The 23,298-nt window shown below is 44.0% G+C and overlaps 1 protein-coding gene across 2 annotated transcripts; it reads right to left on the bottom strand.

Moving 5' to 3' along the window:
• Positions 1-43: 43 nt before the first annotated feature.
• Positions 44-23,298, bottom strand: kif20a (kinesin family member 20A). Of its 2 annotated transcripts, none has more exons than XM_042110624.1 (19): positions 23,026-23,298; positions 21,801-21,980; positions 20,195-20,308; positions 19,459-19,578; positions 19,231-19,369; positions 18,757-18,932; positions 17,317-17,419; positions 13,819-14,031; positions 13,520-13,631; positions 13,271-13,345; positions 11,744-11,887; positions 11,463-11,631; positions 11,006-11,155; positions 9,888-10,027; positions 9,587-9,689; positions 4,915-5,176; positions 2,576-2,664; positions 2,210-2,347; positions 44-1,592 (listed from the first exon to the last, which is right to left on the bottom strand). In XM_042110624.1, exons 2-19 carry the CDS (start codon positions 21,969-21,971, stop codon positions 1,254-1,256), a joined length of 2,757 nt encoding a protein of 918 aa, XP_041966558.1. In that variant the 5' UTR covers positions 21,972-21,980; positions 23,026-23,298; the 3' UTR covers positions 44-1,253. The 2 variants fall into 2 exon arrangements, with proteins under 2 accessions (XP_041966558.1, XP_041966559.1); XM_042110625.1 differs by lacking the exon at positions 44-1,592 and adding an exon at positions 1,816-1,913.

Genomic DNA, 23,298 nt, shown 5'->3' with positions numbered 1-23,298 from the left:
CCTCTGTTGCATCTTTTTACAAAGTGAAGTGAAAAACAGTCTCTGAATGACCACAGAATGGCTTTAATTCTTAATGTGAAACAGATTTTACAGACAGGAAAGATTTGACACATAAACAGGAAAGCACATGCATAAACAAGAATAGAATAGACAGAAAACTGTCGTGGTTGTTAGGTGCTGCTTCAAACTAAACTCTGTTAGAGTATGGGACATATAGCCACCTTTAAAAAATATGTTTTGTTTATATAACAGTGTAGAAATACAATTATTTACATGAACAATGACCCTCGGTAGTAGTAGAATACTTTATGTGCAAAGGAGACTTCATGAATATGCATCCATCCACCCACTCATACAGGTATGTGCATACCAAGTAGATGCATAACCAGTGCCTTTCCACTAACATGCAGAATAGTTGGGGGGGGAAGGCGTCAGATTTGCCCTGAAATCTTAGTTCAATTCTGTGATAATAATACTGCTGACTCATTGGTCCTCAGTGCTTGTGGTTGACAAACAGTGATAGAATTTACCACTTAAGACACACACATCCAGCTCACACACACACAGTATGTAGCAGTATCAATCTTGGGAAACCAAACAAACACCGCATCACTTTTTTTGGCAGATCTAGGCCGTCAAATTCTACACAAGACTAAAGACTACGCTAAAACCGATTACCTTGACATAAAAGAAATAAACACACTTTAAAATAGTCACCCGGTATTTCAAAGATTACATAACATTTCTGTGTGTATACTACAGATCCAAGGCTAGTGCATAGTACATAATAGGCCCTTAATGACAGACAGGAAGGGCACTCGGCACTAATCAGCTTGATCAAACATGTAAAAGCATCTCCACAACCTGTGCCGTCCTTAACAGTGTCCTATTAACACTACATCGACATTAATCTCCCAAGAAAGCCAACATCGAGCACTGCTTCACTGTGATTTAAAGCTCAAGGTTAATGAGAAGTGAGGGTTGGTCTCCCGTACATGGATTAAGCCTGGCCCTAGACTAACACATAGCTTCAATAGAGATTTCTACTGCGAAACAGCTTTTAGTCTAGGAGCAGGCTTAATCCATGCAGGGGAAATTGTCCCTAAATGTTTAAATAATAACACACACAAGCTTGATATGGCACTAAATGACCAGACTTGTACAGACAGAGTAGGCCCTGTTGCCCTGGACCACTGCTGCAACTTAGGTTTTGCATTTCTTTGTACAAAAATAACAACTTTATTGTCGTCTTCTCAGTACTTCATTCCCCGGCGCATGGGGGAGGGGCTGGGCGGTGGGGACGGCTGGCGAGAGCGCAGCACGCGGGCGTAGGGCGTGGCGTTGTTGTCCACGGCGTCCGCTCTGTGGCGCGTGACGGGCGTGCGCGATGGGAAAAGGGAGCGGAAGAACGGACGCTTCTCAGGTGGGGCCACATTCTCCATCGCCATGGCAGCGGCGGCGGCGGCACAGCCACGCTTTTTACAGGACGAGCCGGGAGTGGGAGGGGCAGGTGGCGGCATACACTCCGCCTTCCTCCTCAGCTCTGCCTTCACCAGCTGCAGACTTGTGTGGAGCTCCACCAACATCTGATCCTGAGGTAAAAATGGAGGGAAAGAGAGAGAGAAGAAAGAAAGAGTGCATAGTAGGGAAGCACACAGTGTTAGAAGGAACAGTGATTGACAGAGTGGTGAAAAGGGTTGAGTGAACGAGAAGCGAGGGAGGGAAAGAAGGATTGAGAGGGGGAGGAAGAGAGAGAGTTAAAGTTGAGCCCAAAGGATAGTGAAGGGGAGAGAGGAGGATAAATTATATACACACACCACACCGCAGGAATGTGAGGGTCAAGTTGCTGTGTGTGTGTGTGTGTGTGTGTGTGTTCCCCAGCTCTATCAGTGCTTAATAATCCCCATTAGCAACTGTAAGTTACAGTAGAAAGATGGAGGGGGGGAGAGACAGAGAACCCCAGCAGGAAAAAAAAGGAGCAGTGGTGAGGGAATGCTTTTCATAGGGCCAGCAACACACACACGCACACACACACACACACGCACATAGGAAACACACTACTACTGTGCCTGCCTGTGCAGCTGGGCACTAGATTCATGGGTGTATGTATGTCACAAACTTGGCAAAATTAAGGCTTTTCATTTTGTAGAACCATTTGTCATCAGCACTGTTTTGCAAAATATATCCAGCTATGCGTAATGGTGTGTACCTGTTTATTGAGTTTCTCATCTGCGCTGCTTAGTGCCTGTCGGAGTCTCTCTCCGTCTGTGTTTCTGCAGCATGCCCGCTCTCCAGACTGAAGCTCTGCCACCAACTTCTGCAGGTCGTCACGCAGCTGACGCAGGTTCTACACACACACGCATACACAGATGTTAATTTTTCTTTCATCAAAACTCCAAGTTTGCCGTGTATGCAAACATCCAACTTTTGCATACATAAACGGGCACAAAAGCATTCAAGCTGTCCACCAGCTCATTCAAACACATACAACAATCCCATCCCTCATCTTGAGCATACAAAAAAGCATCCAAACTCCAAATTCGGCTATGCATCACACACACACGCACGCACGCACCTTCTGCCCCTCCTCCAGTTTCCGGTCTGCTGTGGAGGCGGTGGTACTGTTGCCAGGTGTTGGGTTCTGCACATGGGCACGCTGGAGTTCTAGAGGCAGAAAGAAACAGCCAGAGAGGTCAGATCATGGCTCTTACAACATTCTTGCCTGTTAACAAAAACCATTAAACATTTTAAAGTGATTCCTTTCGGTGCAATCTGCAGTCCTCTTTATCAACTCCCTCAATTAGCTTGTCTACACGCTTTAATCTTATCTAGCTAAGAGGTAACATCCCTTTTGTAATCCAGGACAATTTTTGGCAAATTTAGCGAATTGCCCCACAGGGGTTTCAACCAGTTCTAAAGTTGTAAAAAAAAGTCACAGCACCGTACACTATTCTAGCCAATTAACATATTGCTTCAGCATAGAAGAGAGGAATGGCTGACTTATCAAGCCGAAATATGAACGTTTTGATGTGCATCCTCCCATATTGTTTAAGCAATAGGCCACGAGGGGCTGTAGGTTACACTGGTTACACAACAGCTAAGGAGCATTGTTAGGCACGACACGCTAGCGGAGTGCCTAAAACCCCCCTTAGCTGTTGAATAATCAGTGTAACCTTCGGACTCGGGTGGCTTATTGCTTTTCTAAAACTTACTATAAATACCCGGCAAAGTTTCATAAAGTAAAGGCACAGCAACGAGAAATGTAACCATCTTCTTCCACCTTCTTCCGCCAAGAAATATATTTTCTCTATCAAAATTTGGTTATCAAGGTTACCAAGCAACTTCGAGATGTGGCAAATGTAACTTTTGTATCAAGTTGTGGTAGCACAGTAATATAGAGCGAAATGCAGTCCAGGTGTGAGCTTGTGCTCATTATACAACGGCATCAAACGTCATTCAGCCAATCACAATCAAGGACTGGAACTATTCGTTTTAGAAAATTAGTTAATCAATTAGTTAAATAGTTAATTCATTAATTAAAACTGCAGTTGGCAAGTCTGACAGATTTAGGGGACTTAGCCAAAATTTTGGCAAAACTCTCATGCCCTTCCCCCACTACCACGAGCACCCTCTCATCGAGTTTGTGCTCGTCAGTGCGCACCAGACTGTAGAGGTCTGCGCGGGACTGATTTTGTGAGTGAGATGTCCATGTTGTCCCCTCTGTGACGTGTTCGCCCCTCAGTTTCAGAGCTATTCTAAATGCAAAATTGCACATAGGGCCGTGACTGTAGTTAACAAACTAGATCCTAATAGAAAACTGTTAGCTTTCCTGGCTAAATGGTATAAGTTTGGCCTATTACACAACATAAATTGTGCTGGTGACCCAAATAAAATCTCCTGCGACCCACCCGCAATATTCTGTCCCGCTCCTGCCCGCATTAATGTGTCATTTTTAGTCCCGCTCCCGCCTGCATCTGTAACATGATGTCCCGCTCCCGCCCGCTAAAGCCCGCATGCAGGAGGGATAGCCTATTCAGTTTTTCTTTCTGTCTCACGAAAGGAGCACACACACACCTGAGAAAAACTCCAGATGTCAGTTTCTTGGTTCTGAATGTAGGCTAACAACTGAAGTAGGCCTAGTCTGGTGCCCTCTTCCTCTGTCATGCTTTCGATTTTTGACAATGAGCAGCAGGAACAAATTGAAACCACGTAAACGACAATATAGGCTATAGGCCTGCTATCCGTCAGTTATGCTTAAACCCCGTTTTTTAATGCTGCCTAACAGAACATCCAGCTGAACTATAGTTATGAACAGTACCTTAATCATTTCTATATTTAATTTTACGCACATATTTAATTTGCGGGAGTGCAGTGAATCATCGGTTTGTCCCGTACTCGCGAACGCACCTCTCTCATCCCGCCCGCTCCCGCAAAGAGCTTTCAAAAGTTGTCCCGCGTCACACTCTTTTGCGTCGGACCCTAGTGCAGACCTCTACCAGACTGCGACTGACAGTCAGATCTCACACAGCCCTGCTCTGATTGGACCAGAAGAACCGGGAGCTGTGGATTTTCACAAAACAAATAACAGGCTCTAGGTGGAGGTAGAGGTGCAGGTTTTTTTTCTAAAACCGGCTGATTTATGTTGTTCTATCGGAGCATAGTGTTGGTTTCAGTGAATATGATCAAAAAAATATTGCCAACTGCCGCTTTAATTGCCCCAATCCCCTTACCGAGGGTCTTAAGTAGTAATATAGAATGAAATGCGGTCCAGGTGTGAGCTTGTGCTCATTATACAACGGCATCGAACACGATTCAGCCAATCACAATCAAGGACCGGAACAATCAGTTTTAGAAAATTAGTTAATGAATTAGTTAAATAGTTACTTAATTAATTAACTGCCCCCATCCCCTTACCGAGGGTCTTGAGCCTGAGCTCTGTCCTGCAGAGGTCCAGCTCCGCCCTGCACTGATCCAGCTCCAGCCTGCATTGCTCCAGCTCCACGTGTGTGTGCGTGTCTCTGTTTGCTGCCAGGCGCTGGGACCGCCGCACGCTCGCCTCCTCGTCCGCCACCAGCGGCGGGAAGATGGGCGCCGCCGCCACCACCGCTGTGCTCCCAGGCCTGGAGGATCTCTTGTCCAGGGCGGCGGTGAGTTCACGGATCTGCTCGTCCCGCTCCTGAGGGAACAGACAGAGACGGGGGCATGAATATATAGTCAGTATTACGCATGGCAGCGAAGCCCAATATACACACACAGGCCGTAAAGGAATATTCTTATTTTGATTTTATAATCAAATTGCAAAAAAAAAAACACAACCCTATAAAACTTAAAGGAACACGCCACCCAAAGTCAGTAGTAATATACAGTCGTATGCAAAAGTTTGGGCACCCCTCTGAGATTTCATGACAATTTGCTCTTCCTTTATAATAGAATATCACAGCAACACGATTTGTTTTCCTACAAAGATGTAGACGTTTGAGTGTTTTCCAGACCAAAATTCTTAGAGTAGCATTACATAGTTTTATTATAATAAAATAAAATGCAAAAAATGGGATGTGCAAAAGTTTGGGCGCCCTTTTAATAGCATTCATTTCAAGACCTGTACGGATTTATAGCTGACAGGTTGCAGCACAAAACGGCTTTGATTAGCTCGTTAGACCTTCAATTACAAAGACAGGTGGAACTAATCATGAAAAAGGCTATTTAACATAGGTAATAGCTGGCTGTGCTTGTCCTAGGTTCTTTCTTAGAGAGTGGCAACATGGGGACCTCAAAACAACTCTCCACTGACCTGAAAGCTAAGGTAATCCAACATTATGAATTAGGAGAAGGGTACAAAAATTAGGTTTAGACTGTCTGTCTCCACAGTCAGAAATGTAGTTGTGAAATGGAAGGCCACAGGAACAGTCCGTGTGAAGGAAAGATGTGGTAGGCCGACAAAAATAGGGGAAAGGCACAGGTGAAGGATGGTTAAAATAGTCACAGAGAAGCCACAGACCACCTCCAGAGAACTACAACAACATCTGGCTGCTGATGGTGTAGTTGTTCACCGTTCCACAATCCAGCGTACTTTGCACCAGGAAGAGCTAATTGGAAGGGTGATGCGCAAAAAGCCTTTCCTGAGTGTTCGTCACAAGAAGAGTCGCATGAGGTACGCAAAAGCACATCTGGACAAGCCAGAAGCATTTTGGAACAAAATACTGTGGTTAGATGAGACCAAGATTGAGTTATTTGGTCATAACACAAACAGGTATGCATGGCGGAAAAAACACACTGCATTCCATGAAAAAAACTTGTTGCCCACTGTAAAGTTTGGTGGAGGATCCATCATGTTATGGGGCTGTGTGGCTAGCACAGGTACTGGAAAACTTGTTAAAGTTGAGGGCCACATGAATTCCTTACAGTATCAGGAGATTCTTGACAAGAATGTTCAAGAGTCAGTCACAAAATTGAAGCTATGCCGGGGTTGGATCTTTCAGCAGGACAATGATCCTAAGCACCGTTCAAAATCCACCAAGGAATTCATGCAGGCACGAATGTGTTAGCATGTTGCTATGCTAGCGGGCTCAGACGTAGCCATAGAGGAACATAGCAGTAATCAAACACATCCACGTTTTCCCTACTTAAATACAGTTGCACGAGTAGTTGATAAAAATGTGTAAGGTCACACAACATGAAACGTGGCGATTTTCCAAGCGAATAAACAGGAGAACTACAATGTGTGGCGCAATAGCACTTGGGAGTACTTCAACGTTAGCGTAGTAATATTAATTAACAATTAACAGATTGTGAAAAATCATGGTTATAACATGCATTGTGAAGGGTTTGCTCTCAGCATTTCTCACCGGAGGATTACACCACATCATTGCTGCAAACGCATCACTTTCAGGGATCAATAAAGTATATCTATCTATCTATGGCACAGCCAGGGTCTTATAGATCATTGGTTCCCAAAGAATGGGTAGCGACCCACAGGTGGGTCGCAGGAGATTTTATTTGGGTCGCCAGCACAATTTATGTTGTGTAATAGGCCAAACTTATACCATTTAGCCAGGAAAGCTAACAGTTTTCTATTAGGATCTAGTTTGTTAACTAGTCACGGCCCTATGTGCAATTTTGCATTTAGAATAGCTCTGAAACTGGGGGGCGAACGTGTCAGAGGGGACAGCGTGGACATCTCACTCACAAAATGAAACATTTCTGTGGGGCGCCTGCCATGGACCTCGCAGTTGCAAAATGCAAGGGACATGAATCAGCCTTTTTGCACAAACATTAACGGACACCATCTCTTCAGCTTGACCGATTAAAATCTAGTCAACTAAAGCAGACATCCGTATACCGGACATGGCTATTCAATTTGCGTCATAGGCTGTAGATATTTTCAATTGTAGATGCACTCTTTTAAAGTTAATAGCAACCTCCTCACATTCCTTAATATTTCGGATTTAAAACACACTACAGCACATTATATTAGGCTACAATTTAAATGCTATTATTTCCTCTCGTTTTCCACCTTGTGAACTCTACTAGGCTAGCCTACAATAAAGGCACATTATCTTTTGGCTATTGCGCAAAAGCCTCTTGTTCCATTCTTACAACATAGCCTGTCACAACATACCGTGGTGACAGGCGTATCTTTTCGGTAGTCATTTCCAACTTTTCCAGCAGGATGAGAAAAGGCTGAGGTTGTGTGTTTGTACAAAATTTGTTACAGCCTTGAAAGTATTTAACATTGTTTCATGTGTAATTGAGATTGCAGAATTGTGGGAAACTGAAGAGTCAGTGCATCACCAATCCCTGTAATAGTAGTGGTAGTAGGCCAGACCTAGTAGGCGCTATTACGTATCCAGATATGGCACTGTAGGGGGCATAGAAAAGTTTGAGAACCTGTGGCCTAAAACAATAAAACAATATTGGTGGATGATTGTTGATTGTTTGCTCTGAAGTGAATGGGTCGCGATGGTCTGTCATTTTTAAAAAGTGGGTCCCCAGAAAAAAAGTTTGGGAAACACTGTTCTAGATCTATGACCCCGCTACTGATGGCAACACTATCCCATTCTCGACAGCAAAGGCTCTCCGCCAGGCTCTTCGCCCGTGTTCCCTCACCATCTCACTCATCTTTCCTGCCTTTCACGATCCATAAAAGCTAGTTCCTCCTCTGTGTATTCGGGTTCAAACAAATATGGTTCTGGGTCTGCTACAAGCCAGTCGTTATAGTCATTGTCTATTAAGTCAGCCATTGCAAATAATTTCGCTTCCTAGCACAGGTTGAAGTCAACGTCAAGTTGGTTCTATTTACGGAGGTGAATGTGTGTGTGTGTGTGTAAACATCTGTAGCCTAGGCAGCACCCGGTGTGCAATGGACGCACTGTGTTATTCATAGGGAAGCGCTCGTGTCAAAGCAGCTTAGTCCCGACCTGAATGAGATTTTGAACAAGGTTGTGCGAGTGATGAATTTCATCAAGACCCAGCCCTTTGTGAGGAGATAAGAGCTGACCACCCAGCTGTCGCCTACTGTTTCACAGCGAGGCGAGGTGGCTTTCCCGAGGTAAAGTGCTGTCCCGAGGTAAAGTGCTGTCGCGTGTGTTTGAGCTCAGTGTTGCCTCTTCTTGGAGGAAGAGCGAATACGAATCTACAAGCACGTTCACTAATGAACATTTCTTGATGAAGCTGGCCTATCAGCGATATATTTGGAAAGCTCAATGAGTTAAATCTCCAGTTACAAGGCAAAGACAAGCACCTACCTCACCTAGCAGATAAGATTACTGCATTCACCAAAAATAATAGCCATCCGCGCATCTCTAGTGTGTGTGCCTCTTTCGCTCAGAGGGGAGGGGGAGGCTGAGGGGTCAATCAAGCATGGATTCTAAACTCTGTGGTGGATAGGATCTACAATTAGGTGTTAATTAATATTACTACGCTAACGTTGAAGTACTCCCAAGTGCTATCGCACCACACATTGTAGTTCTCCTGTTCGCTTGGAAAATCGCCACATTTCATGTTGTGTGACCTTACACATTTTTAGCAACTACTCGTGCAACTGTATTTAAATAGGGAAAACGTGGATGTGTTTGATTACTGCTATGTTCCTCCCTCTATGGCTACGTTTGAGCCCGCTAGCATAGCAACATGCTAACACATTCGTGTGCGTGCCAGAGCGTTTGAGTGCACATACCGACACGGGAGAGGTATGACTCAACTCGTGAAAGTTAAGGTAAGAACATATATTACTACTGACTTTGGGTGGCGTGTTCCTTTAAAAGGAACCATATGTAAGAAATGTATTTCAATTAATCATAAAATGGCCCTGATTATGTCAGTAGACATTAAGAAATCATGTCAGTGATTTGAAATGAACATCAGTAGTCCGGCCAGGATATTGTCATTTAAAAAGTGAAGTTGCAGCCCTCAACTGATGTTGATGTTGTGTTTTGGCCTGATGCGCCACCCTCCACCTGGGGCGGGGGTTCAAGAGGGTTTGGCCCACTGCACTGATTTCACTGCAACAGGACAGGAATCACACAAACAAACACCACACACACACACACACACACACACACACACACACACACAGACAGAGCTGTACCTCGATCTCCTGGCTGTAGTATTTCTTGAGGCTGGTGTGGAGGTTGCCGATCTTCTTCTCATAGCGCTCCTCAATCATGGTCTGTTCAGTTTCTAACGTTTCACTGAAGACACAAATGCACACAAAAACACATCTTTAGCACATACTTCACAATGCACCAATTTACTGGATAGGAACAGAATGGATTCCTCTCAGATACCAGAACTCAGACACGTGCCTGGAAATAAAAAACCCTCAGTCTCTTTTACATGTGTGAGTATCTTAAGAATTGTATACAATATGTGTGTGTGTGTATGTATACCTGAAATCACTCTGCATGCGTGATATGACCTCCATCATCTCCGCACACACCTCCTCCCTCACGCTCGCCTCCAGCTCTGCCTTCTCCTGACGCTGACGCAGGACTTCACGCTTCAGCACCTCTATAGCCTGCAGCAAGGCCTACACAGACACAAAGTTAACCTTGCGTAAATAGGGATGTGGTGAAGCAGCAGAAGCATCCCGAATCTGCCGCTGTGAGTGATATTTAATAGACACTTTTATCCAAAGCGTCGGTCATCTTCACCTTTAGAACCGGAGGTAATGTCTATACCCACACACAAACGTGCATTAGTAGGCTCATCATTTATGTGTTCATTTCGCAGACGCATTTAGCCAAAGCGACTTAGCAATAGAATAACATTTAAGCTACAACAATAGAATATATGAACATTTAAGCAACAATGCAGAGGAGACCTTAGCTAGGATTTACCGCTGCATCTGAGCTAGAGGAGACCTTAGCTAGGATTTACCTCTGCATCTGAGCTAGAGGAGACCTTAGCTAGGATTTACCTCTGCATCTGAGCTAGAGGAGACCTTAGCTAGGATTTACCGCTGCATCTGAGCTAGAGGAGACCTTAGCTAGGATTTACCTCTGCATCTGAGCTAGAGGAGACCTTAGCTAGGATTTACCTCTGCATCTGAGCTAGAGGAGACCTTAGCTAGGATTTACCGCTGCATCTGAGCTAGAGGAGACCTTAGCTAGGATTTACCTCTGCATCTGAGCTAGAGGAGACCTTAGCTAGGATTTACCGCTGCATCTGAGCTAGAGGAGACCTTAGCTAGGATTTACCGCTGCATCTGAGCTAGAGGAGACCTTAGCTAGGATTTACCGCTGCATCTGAGCTAGAGGAGACCTTAGCTAGGATTTACCGCTGCATCTGTGAATGGTGAGTAGAGGATATAAAACGAAGCACTGAAGACATGAAAACATTTGAGCATGTCTCTCGCCTGCAGCACTGCCTAGACACATGATAACACATACACATTTGCACTAACAGACCTCTGCTTCAATTGTCTTATTCGAACTAAAATACTTAGATCCACAAGCTTACACCTGAAACAATCATGGTGAACACAAACACACACAGACAGACTTACGTCGGAGTCCAACATGGTGATGTCTCCTTCGTTGTCACTGTCATCATCCTCCAGCAGGCTGCTCTCATTGGCAGCTCCTCCATCTTGCTGCTCACGCAGCAGTGACAGGATGTACGCCACACGTGTCTTAGTGGAGGGGCCATGGACCAGCTACACACACACACACACACACAAATGTACACAATCCAAGCTGCTCTTCCAGGTAGAGGAACTCCATATGAGAGTATGTTAATGAGTGTGTATTCATGCTTCCATAATTCCACTTCTTTCAGAGAGCTGTAATGCAGTCTGCAGGATGTGTGTAGGAAACTACTGCACTATGTGTGACTGTGTGTGTGTGTGTGTGTATATATATATATATATATATATATATATATATATATATATATATAGAGTGTCTATTGGTTGTATCTGACAGCAGTGCGTATGGACTGAGAGAAACAGACCGGGGCAGTACCTGTGTTGCAATGGCGGAGAACTTGAGAGCCTGCAGTGTCTCGTCGTAGGTGGAAGCACAAGGGTTGATGTTGACCACCATGATGGAGCGGCCCAGACCCGTGAAGAAGTTCTGCAGCACGCGCGTCAGCTTGCTGTCACGGAACGGAACCACCTGAGGGGCTCGAGACCTACATAGGAGAGAAGAGAGACTGGGTCTTGTTTGACAGTACAGCTGTTTGTGCAGGTTTATGTGTGTGAAATGGTCTGTGTGTGTGTGTATATATAATTGTGTGTGTGTACCTGTTGTTCTGATTGTATCTGAGTGCCGTCATACAGCGGCCCAGTGTGTGTAGGGAGGTGTTGATGTTATTGGCCTCCTTCATTCTGTCTCCATTCTTCTGGTCCTTACAGCGCTCTGAACCAGCCAAGTCACACATAGACAGACTGACCACACACACACACACACAAAAGAGAGGTGGAAGCATACGCAAGATTAGAATACTGACTAACAGCAATTTACACAAGGAATAGATACATACATACATGAAATACAAAAATGTGTATGTGTGAATGTATGCAGTGTTTCCCATACATTGACTAATCTGTGGCGGGGCACCACAAAATAAAAATCGGCCGCCACACATAAATATTCTATGTTTAATTTAATTTAAATTAAATATAAGATCAAATCCTTGCATTGCCATTGAGCTGCGCTTTTTACGCAGGCAGCCTTTCCTTGTCCCGCCCCGCTCTCTCTCGTATCCCCCTGCCCCTCCTCTGCATGTGCATTTAACAAAATATTCACGATTGTTGAAGGATTGTTGTTGCCACATAGAAGCATTGCATAGAAGACTGTCTGGCTAAATTGCTATTAAATCCGCTTAGCTAGGATTTACCTCTGCATCTGAGCTAGAGGAGACCTTAGCTAGGATTTACCGCTGCATCTGAGCTAGAGGAGACCTTAGCTAGGATTTACCTCTGCATCTGAGCTAGAGGAGACCTTAGCTAGGATTTACCGCTGCATCTGAGCTAGAGGAAACCTTAGCTAGGATTTACCGCTGCATCTGTGAATGGTACTAGTAGTAGAGGATCTAAAACGAAGCACTGAAGACATGAAAACATTTATGCAATCAAGCAGCATCTCAAAGCTAACGTTAGAATACTTTTTGGATGTCGAATTTAGCATGCTTCGCCTACTTACAGCTGCTTGTCAATTTCGTTGAAGGGCTCATTTTATTGACTCTGAATGTTTGCAAAATCCCGATGTAAATGGAAAAGTGTTTTCCAAAATTCAAAAGTACTTGTCCCAAGGAGAAGTACGAAAATGTATTTTAACTATGTAGAAAACGTTATGAATTGCATCCACACATCAGCAGTGACCGGCACTCAATTAGACCTACAGTATACACCCCCCCCCCCCCCATTGTCCAAGTCAGCTACCGCCACAAATTGAATCCAATTCTGTGGGAAACACTGGTAGTATAAGTATATATACTTTTTTTGATCCCGTGAGGGAAATTTGGTCTCTGCATTTAACCCAATCGGTGAATTAGTGAAACACAAACAGCACACAGTGTACACACAGTGAGGTGAAGCACACACTAATCCCGGCGCAGTGAGCTGCCTGCTACAATGGCGGCGCTCGGGGAGCAGTAAGGGGTTAGGTGCCTTGCTCAAGGGCACTTCAGCCGCAGCCCACTGGTCGGGGCTCGAACCGGCAACCCTCCGGTTACAAGTCCAGAGTGCTAACTAGTGGGCCATGGCTGCCCCAAAGTGTGGTAGGTGTTATTACAAGAGAACAAAAGGTGTGTGTGTGTGTGTACTTACTCGCTGATACGTGTTCCCTGTTTGAAGTCAGAGTCGGGTTGGATGTGCAGCAGGCGAATGGTGAAGATGCTGTGGCTGAGGGCAAAATTCAGAGGATTACTTAGCTGTCTGCATGTGTTTGTGAGTTTCCAGCTGAAATCATTCATTTAGGTAAGTTGATGTGTAGTTGCAGCAGCAGTGAGTTGTGGTTGAAAAGTGTGTGTGTGTACACACAACAAATGGAGTTCTTATTGAGGGATGTGTGTGTACCTGCGGCTAGAGTTGTGGTTCAGGTGTGTGCTGGCAAAACTCTGGTTCCGTCGTCCAGCCTTCAGAACCTTCCAGGCCTCATCTGCACTTTGCACCTGAATCCAAGTGAGATCTATACGCAGACAGACAGACAGACAGACAGACAGAGAGAGAAGCACTTATAAAGTGGTATGTGCTGTGTTGTTACTCTGCTTTCTATGTGGTGCCAGTTTGGTTGGTTTCAGTTTTTGTGCTTCATGTGGGAAGAATCTGTACACTGTGATATGTCTTGAATATTTGTTTATGGTATGCGTGTTTACCCTTCACGTAGGGGTTGCCATGCTTGTCGTCACTGAGGCGGAGCGTGGCTCTCTTGCGGTGGTACATTGAGGGTGGGGTGTCGAGGAGGTCGTAGATGAACTCGTTGTAGATCTCGTAAAAGGAAACCCACACAGAGATCTGCATCCCTTCCTCCAGCTCCTCCCCGCGGCTCAAGCCTAGTCCATCAGCGTCCAGACACACGCTGTCCGAATCTGCCAGCAACACGCGCACACACACACACCAAAACATTACATTAACAACCATGCACAGGATAAAGACATTACACAGAGAACAATACAGTGTTTCCCACATAATTGAATTCTATTTGTGGTGGTAGGTTTGCAGAATTAACTTGAATGCAACAGTTTTTTACAAATTAGCGCAGTGTGGTTATGATGCTAATGATGATCAATTCATTATATATATTTATATAATCCCTGGGAAGAGGAAGTAGTTTGGGGCCCAAATAGAACGTTCAAGCATTGTTTTTGTTTTTATTGTTGAAAGGGTCCATAAGGGTACTAGAACGCTCCATTGACTTGAAAGGGATTTCCCAACATTCTGCGGTCAAATATGCACCATGTAATGACTGCTGAAACATATAATGACCGCTGTCAATGGCAACGGGTTTTGTGCTTCTGATTCACGTCTTTCATATCACTCCGCAAGTAGTCCGGTCACTTCTTGCAATGGAACTTCATTCAAAAGTGAAAGCAGATGGTTGATCAGCATTGCTCTAAAGAATGTTTTATTCAAGTTCAAGTTCTGTGTTGCAAACTATTTGTTTCTCAGCAAAAGCCACGACCAAACGGTAACAAATAAATGTAAACTAGACACATCATGTGGAGTTTATTTTTTCGTTTCGGCAAGTAGCTGTATAATAAGAGGAATAATGTATAGAACGCTGGTCATTATCAAGTCCCTTCAGGTCGAAGCAAGACCCCTCCACTGACCACTACTAACTGGAGAGGCTACCCCTAGAACTACACAGTTCCTAGGGTTTTTCTTTTGTTTTTGCGTTCACACACAGTAGGAACTCTGAGATGACTTAATACACATTAGTAGCCCAATGATTACAATACCATAGAGTAATGAAACAGACAGCATTGCCATTTAGTTACTAACTACTGAGGTGTATTGACAAACTAGTTCATGGTATCAGAAAGCATTTAAAAAAAGAATCAGTATTGTTAATAACATTTCTTCTCATCTGTCCAGAAGGCATTTGTTGCATGACAGTTATCAGTCTGCAGCCTTCCCATGCAGTTTTTATGTTAAGCAAATTTAAACAGAAGCTGAATTATTTTCACAGAGATTTTTAAAAATGGTGCTTCTGCTGTCTTGGCATGCAAATCAGTCATGGTTCCGGCAAAAGACCCTAACCCAAATCAGCCTAATCCTGGACTAAAAGTTTTTTTTTTTTCACTGAAGATTTCCATTTAAGCTTTCATTTTGTGTAGGGCTGGGCTTAATCAGTGTTTATGGCAAACTAGGCCCAGATTTCCACAAGGTTAAAGGAACCCTATGTAAGATTCTGGCCAAAATTGGTACGGCAATCACTTTCAAATTACTGTAGAGAGGTGTATCCCCTCCCCCTCCCCCCTGAATCGAGGTTGCCAACCCGGATGCCAAACCACTACTGACTTTGTGATTAGTGGATAGGTGGAGGGTGGCGCATCAGGCCAAAACACAACACAACATCACAAAACACAACATCAGTTGAGGGCTGCAACTTCACTTTTTAAATGACAATATCCTGGCCGGACTACTGTTGTCAGTGATATAAGTATTTGAAATGAACATGATTCCTTAATGTCTAGTGACATATCAGGGCCAATGTATGATTAATTGAAATACATTTCTTACATATGGTTCCTTTAAATATGATCTTGTACAGTAATCAAATCCTGTATCAGGGAATCCACATTTAGGCGAACTCAACCAGCTCAACAACCCCCCCCCCCCATTTAGACAAACTCAGGCCTAGTCCACACGTACCAAACCGAACTTTTTTTTCCTCCATCTTCCCTGGAACCGTATCAAGAATATTTGCGTCCAAACGGATCCATCTCAACACGACACTTCATATCCCAGGCCTATAGATGCCACTGTTTGTTACAGAAATTGACCAAAGCTTGCGCGCTGTAGGCTATACAAACTGACAGAGTAGGCTACTACGACGAAAATGGCTAGTGCAAGGAAACCAAAATTGTTTGTGTGGACTTATAGTGAACTGTTAACTGTAAAACTAATAAACTTCATTTTTACGGTTTGTGTAGGGTGCAGTCCTGTCCTTTATTTGACTAACGCAGGTACAAATAATCTCCTTTACTTTCTTTGGTTGTAGGATAGTCCGCGATTCACATTAGTTTTGGCTATCACCGCAAGTGGATAGGCTACTAAACGCTAGGCCTACCCAAGTTTAGGCTATTCCGTCGCCACATTTATAATATTGCTATAATACCTTCGTTAGTAACAATCGATACGTTTGCCTGCATCAAATTGCGCATTCGCATTTAGTGCGCATCTACCATAGAGTTAACATGAGTTCTAAGCATCTTTGTATGCTAATATCTGACTTCACTAGACTATGAATGCATTTATTTATGTTGTAAGACATGTAAAATAAATGAATGACACCGGCACTACGCTAGCCTGGCGAGCCAGACCCACATTAAAATGTAGGGTCTGGGCACTCACCGTTCGCAGTGCTCAGTCCGAGGGGCGGGATAATCAGTTGCCTTTCAAATTCCCTCTGCACGCAATAGGACGCAATAGGATATTTGTTTTCTAGTAGCAGGGAATTCAAGCCAAACCGTTGCAACTCTGCCATCAATCATTATGTTAAGCCCACCAAACGACTCTATACACGATTTCAATGACCTGATTAAGTTTCGATTTCTGGAGCTCACAAGCCAACGGAGAGTTGCTAGACTAGCCCTGGCAGCAACTAGGGGCACGTCTAGATTTCTAGGCTAGCACTACGCACAAATTAATTTAAACTTACACCGCACTTCCCTAATAACTCCTGACTAATTCTCTCGTGTCACTGACAATAGCTAGAATGCATCAAAAAAACACTGGGAAAAACAGTGTTCAGTCCACCAAATCATAAGCTTGGCGCTGCGCAGCACCAGTTGTGATATTTATCTTACGGAGTGTAATCGTAGGTAATGTCATGTATGAAAACTAGTATTGTTAGGCAATACTATAAGTGTCAAGTCCAGGGCAGCTGAGGTGTGGCGATGACATCATCAATACGCGAGTATGCGGTTTCGCTGTCCAAACGAACTCACAAGGGCTACGGTTTCAGATTTTTCCACCCTGGGACCAGGTTTCAAAAAAGTGCAGTTTCGGGCAGTGCGTTTACAGGATTCGTTTGGACGATCGGCCAAGACGAAGCAAAACCGGTGCGTTTAACCCAAAAAGCGTCACCGTGTTGACGGGGCCTCAACCCGTTCTTGTCTTAATGCCCTCCCCCCCAAATGCTTTCTTACCCTCCAGCTGGGTGGCGATATGGCTGGTGGTGGAGAGGCCTCCGATGCCACTGTCGTAGCTCATGCTGGCGTCTTTACGTAGACGAGATGTCGAGCAGTCATCCTGTCACACAAACACACACGTTAAACACTAGGGCAGGCGAACTCAGACCGACTTCAAACTCACACACCTCCTGAATTTAAATCCAAACTTTTTAAAAACTACTGGCTACTAAATCTTTGGATCCTTTGCCACCATAAATTACATTTGACAGGACTGTAATCTGCTATCTGCTAAAACATTGGGGTAACTGATAGGAATGACCATTAAAGAGGGCCTACACCATGTTCAACTGAATCATCATACCTCCCCAGGGCTCTACACTAACATTTTTTTTCAGGAGCACTTGTGCGCCCAAGTTAAAAAATTTAGGAGCACAGACAAAAATTTGGTCGCAGTCAGTTCTGTACTTAACTTACACATAATCTAACATTATACTGCAGCTAACAGTTAAACATGTCAGTGCACCAATTGCGAATATTAAGAATGACATTCTTAGGCTACAGGAAACAGGATTTTAAAGATCAGTGCCTACTTTATTTTCAGTCTGTTCTATTTTCCTACATTTTGTTAATGTAAAATAATATAATACATTGCCATATTTGCATTTAGCCTGTATATCAAGTATCCTGCCAAATGTAGGCTAATTTATTTATTTGTGAATCCATCTATAGCTAAACCAAATATGCCCATGGTGACCTATCTGACTGCATACTGCCTAATACTACTACTAAAACAGTCCATTTTCTCTTCCAAAAAACCCAACATAGGCTAATCAAGGATATATGTTTTATACTTTTAGTTTTTATTTGAAATATCTGCATTGGTAGGGGCAGTAGGCAAACGTTAGGCCTACTTTCGTTTTGCACTTCAGCTTGTATTCGGTGTAAACAAACAAGCATGCGTGGAAGCCTGGAGTTGTCAGTAGCGTTCTACCTTTGAATAAAATGGGAGTATTACGGGAGGCTACTTTTGTGCCGGTTCGCTACAGCTATATTTTGCATATTGCAGCTAATACGTCAACTGGGCTAAAAGGTTCTATGGTTTGCACCAGTAATGTTTCTCGATGTTGCGGTGTATTTTGTAGACAAAGATTGACATGGTTAGAAGTCATTCGCACCAGTGCGCCTAAATATTTTTTTGCACTAGCACGGCATCATTTTTACTCGCATGTGCGAGTGAAATGGGCGCACAGTAGAGCCCTGCTCCCTCTAGTCAATGGAACCAGGCTGGCTACACCAGGCTCACATTCAAAAAATCTTCTAAAACAATTGTTACGCTCCGTGAACAGATCGCTTCAGTTGCGCTCCCGGTGTTGCCCGGCTGTTACAGCATAAATAGTTTGGTGTGGTTTAATCTTGTGTGACCCCAGCCCTCCGACACTCCCCCTCTTCCCTCACCTCATTCAGAAGCGCGGCTTTGCGGATGCTCTCCACTTTGACCTCATTGGTGTCCAGTCTGCGCACCTCCTGGCACAAGACAGGTTTCAGGTCCATGGCCGGATAGAGCCGACCCGACAGCTTCAGGAACACCGACACCAATGCCCGCGGCAACAGGCCAGCCTCCGAGCCCAAACCTGCACATGGAAGGTGACACGTAAATCATATGTAAACCACACAACAGTGCAATAATATACAGCATGCAGTGAAAAAAGTATCATGGTGGGGCAGTACTCTCAAAAGCTTGGGAAAAGTCAGACATATCTACTTGCTGATAGTCGTCTATATTAAAAGATATTTTATTAACTGGCTGGAACAATATCTCACTGAGGTAACTGATGGTTTGTTTTACTTTCCTATGACATTTTTTTGTCCGTCTCTCTCCTAATGGGATATTCTTTGATGGGATATGTAGTTTTAGGGACAGCCACTGACCTTGTATGGTGTATGTTTTGCCCGAGTTGGTGACTCCGTAGGTGTACAGAAGCCGGTTCTCGCCCTGCAGCACGTCCCGGACCATCTCTCTCATGGTGCGGTCGTAGAACTCTTGCTGACCCGTCTCTGATCCACAGATCTGCAGAGCAGCACAGGCACATTCATGGTCACTCACCAGCCAACCAGATTGATTCTATCTGTGTCTATGTGTGTGTAATAGCATGATACCTGAGTGAAGCTGAACTTGTGCATGCTCTGCGTGACTCCCCTCTCAGCATTTCTCATGTTGTGGGAGTCTTTGGGCGCTTTCAGCAATAGAGTCTCGTCCCCCTGCATGCTCACACACCCCTGAAACAGTGGCCAGCCGAAAAGACAGCAGAACACAGAATCAGCATTGCCCTGCTGACCCTCTTAGGAGATATCATGAACATACCACCACCATTCATATACACGGCATCGGTAGCAGTTAATGTCGTGGCAGTTAATGTCTTAAAGTTAGTTAGGTACTTTATTGTCACTGTAGGGAAACTGTTTTTCAGTGAGAAACATTGTTAGCATCCGTCCACAGGTGTCATTGACAGTCTTACGGAAACAAGAGGTATTCCAGGATTCAGAACAATTGTCCCCAGTGCCTGGCATGAATATGGACTTAAGTGCATACAGTATATCCAAACACTTCTTTTGAGAAAATACCCAAACTGCTTGTGCATGCACACCAAAGTGTGGTGCTGCTTATGAACAGAGGGAACTCGCACACACACTCATGTATTCTAGTTCATGTTTTGGCATCCAACACCTTCTTCAGGATAGCACCTAAATAAGGTTTCTGGTGCTGAAACGAAAATTACACACATTTACTTTGGAGCACAAAGAGTGCGCGAGCGAGTCCCTTCTGTACATAAAATAAAACTCCATGCCCTGCCATTCAGCAGCAGCACACAGGCGCTGCCCTCTGGTGTCTCACCTGCTCCTCTCCTCGGTCCTTTTCTGCCTGGGTGAGGGGTCTGATGCGCAGGAACACCTTCAGCTTCTCCGAGCCCTCGTCTGCACTCCCCTTCCGCTCCACCGCAGCCTTACCCTGCGCAGCACAAATGGTAATGGACTGCATTTATATAGTGCTTTTTTCAGCTCCTACAAGCACCCAAAGTGCTTTACATTATCATGCCTCACATCCACCCATTCACACACCAATGGCGGAGGCAGCCATGCAAGGCGCCAACCTGCTCATCGGGAGCACTGGGGTTAAGTGTCTTGCTCAAGGACACTTCAACAGGGTCGGGAGAAGTTGGGCTCGAACGACTCCTTTACCTCCTGAACACAGAAAGGAGGGGACAGTAAATGGGTAAATTAGGTCTGACCGACCTATACATCAGTTTATCAATGAACCGGCTGTGCCGCGGAGCAAGCAGTGTTGCACGTTTCTGTAGTGCTACTTTTGTAAAAAGGTGAATTGTGATAAGGGGGGGGGACAAAAGAACAATGAAGAGTGTTTAATCGTTGCCCCTTGTCCCTGAGACAGAGCAGGCAGAGCAGAGGGCATTATAATTCGGGTCTATCTATCTGCTCACTTAACATTAAAAATTCTGGTCCAACGTACTTACGATTTGTATGTGCTGATTATTGGTCCTCTTGCTTTATCTTTAAATGCTAGTTATAAAACTGTCAATTGGTATATGCTGCAGACATGTATGTTCTAAAGTGATGTTAATACACGTGGAATTGATGAGTACCAAAATCTGTAAAGACACACAGACTCAAACACACACAGAGTCTTTTTTAACAGTCCAAAAGCCAGAACTAGGACATAATAGGGCCCTTGTTTTGTCTGTGCGAATGCAACACCACATGAATGAAAGTACATAAACAACGATGTGTGAAAAAAAAAAAAAAAGAGTAAGCAAACAGTTTGGCTAAAGCAGCATGGCCTCCAGGAGAAAGTTCAGAGTGATGTATTGTCTGACAGTGGCCTTCATTGTGAAGGCATGACTGCAAGCTATGTGACAAACTGGTAATGTCTCAAACTAAACAGACCAATAAATAACAGGATAGCCTAGGGTGACTGGGCAAGAGAGAATTCATTAAAGGCAGTCATTTACCTACTAAAAGAAAAATATATATATATTTAAAATCCACCTACAGCCATAAGGCCTCATCTCATTTACATGTATTAATTTGGCAGACCCCTTTATCCAAAGTGACTCCAATAGAATAACATTTAAACTACAGTGCAGGAGACCTTAGCTGTGAATTGCCACTGCATCGGTCAATACTACAGTAGTAACAGAGGACAGGAGTGCCTACATTGTAGGTACTAATCAAAGTGTGGTAGGAGGAGAAGGTGGTAGAAGGAGGTAGAGGAGGAGGAGGGGAGGGAGGTAGAGGAGGGAGGAGAGACCAGAGCATGGTAACCACACATCAAGTGTGTGTCATTTTGTTCCAGTAAACAAACATTCAGTTGTTATACCATCTCACAGCTTAGACAACAGGTACAAATACCTCCCTCTCCCTTATCTTGTATGGTCACACTGAGTAGATATGAGATGCAGGGCAGTGGTACCAGTTAAACTTACCTGTCTTGCGGGCGTGCAGGGTTCTATGGTGGGAGCAATGAGGGAAATTTCGGGTAGCGGGGGCTGAGGACGTAGCAGACTTCCGAGGTCTGCTGCAGTGGACTCGAGCACCGCTCCACATTCGTCCTCGTCTGACAGCAATCCGCATGGGGACAAGAGAGTTGACGTCATATTCGCTACCTGGAGGAAGCATAGTATACAGTATCAATAGTCAAGTATCAACTATTAAGGTGCGTATGGGACACACCTTGTATAGTACAAGATAATGTGTTGAATAAAGAGTTGAACAGGCTCGGGCAGAGCCAAATCACAAGTGTAGGGGTCAATCAACAAACCTGTCATTATTAAGTAGTAGACAGAAGGACCACACCCAATTACATTATGTCAACACGACTAACTGTGAAACCTGTTAGCCAGGTAATTTTCAAATTATCTAAAGTTTGAGTTTCTTGCCGTTGACAAGAAGAAACTAAAAGCAAAAACGTGTAACGTAAAGTAATTCTTATCGGATGGCCTACGGTCAGATTTGCAGACCATGTCAATGCTCCTCATCCAAGTTAACCTGTCACTGAAGTATGACAGAAAATGGCCATGCGAGGCGCATGGGGTCAATATTGTTGCCGTTCGGTTATCAAAATTCCACTCTATAAATGGGGTTTGTTTGTGACTGATTTATCACTACCTCCCTTCGTCTGCTAGAGATCTCCCGTCTCTATCAGGAAGATCACTATTTAGCAGTTCCTAGCTTCAACTCCACTATGTGCAAAATCCATCTCTGCAAATTGAGTGCAGCCTTAACATAATGTTAACTTTATCGTTAACGTTATAAATGACTGGCAAAGATAACAGGCAAACAATCGGTAAAGAGAAAATAGTACTATTTATATAAAGATATAACGTTAATCTAATTTGGGCTTAAATCACTCGGTATTAACTGCTAATTCTAGTATTACCACGATACTTTGCATGTCACGTTTGGTTTCCTTGTGTAATGCTAGCTATCGATAACATTGTGCTAGCCATCACTGCTTAACTTTAGCAGCTAACGTTAACGTTAACCTTAAGCATATCGAAGTCCTCAAAAGACCTAACGTTAGACAATATATCGACAATATCTCCATTCATGAAATATATAAATAAATCAACCATCGATTGTCGCTTCAGAGTTATTTACGGAAATATTGCTAACGTTAGGTATGAGCTACCCAGAAAATGTGTTCCTTACCTTTTTGTAACAGCTCAACACAACCCAAAACGAGTTTTCGGTAACTTAGTGCGTCCAATCTTCACTTCAGGAGCCAAAGTTAGCCTAGTTAAAAACAACTACTAGCGTATAATTATCCAATGTAGTTATTTTCTCATTTAAGTTAAGTTTTTACTTCAAGACTAAATCACACTTGCTGAATCTAATGAAAGCCTAAGCTATCTGAAAAACAAAAAGCTCCACTGTGCGCACCTTCCTACCCGAGGCGACCGCTGTTTGAATGAACCAATTCAA

This window comes from Alosa sapidissima, chromosome 11 (genome assembly GCF_018492685.1).
Source record: "Alosa sapidissima isolate fAloSap1 chromosome 11, fAloSap1.pri, whole genome shotgun sequence".
Classification (NCBI taxonomy): domain Eukaryota; kingdom Metazoa; phylum Chordata; class Actinopteri; order Clupeiformes; family Clupeidae; genus Alosa; species Alosa sapidissima.
This window is presented reverse-complemented; position numbering and strand designations above follow the sequence as displayed.

Bases quoted from the DNA above. Each gene is read 5' to 3' on its own strand.
- kif20a (XM_042110624.1), bottom strand. From the start codon at position 21,971: ATGACGTCAACTCTCTTGTCCCCATGCGGATTGCTGTCAGACGAGGAC. The intron at 19,370-19,458 runs GTATCATGCTAT...GCTGCTCTGCAG, and splicing joins ACAAGTTCAGCTTCACTCAG to ATCTGTGGATCAGAGACGGG. The intron at 10,028-11,005 runs GTAAGTCTGTCT...GTGTCTGTGTAG, and splicing joins TCACCATGTTGGACTCCGAC to GCCTTGCTGCAGGCTATAGA.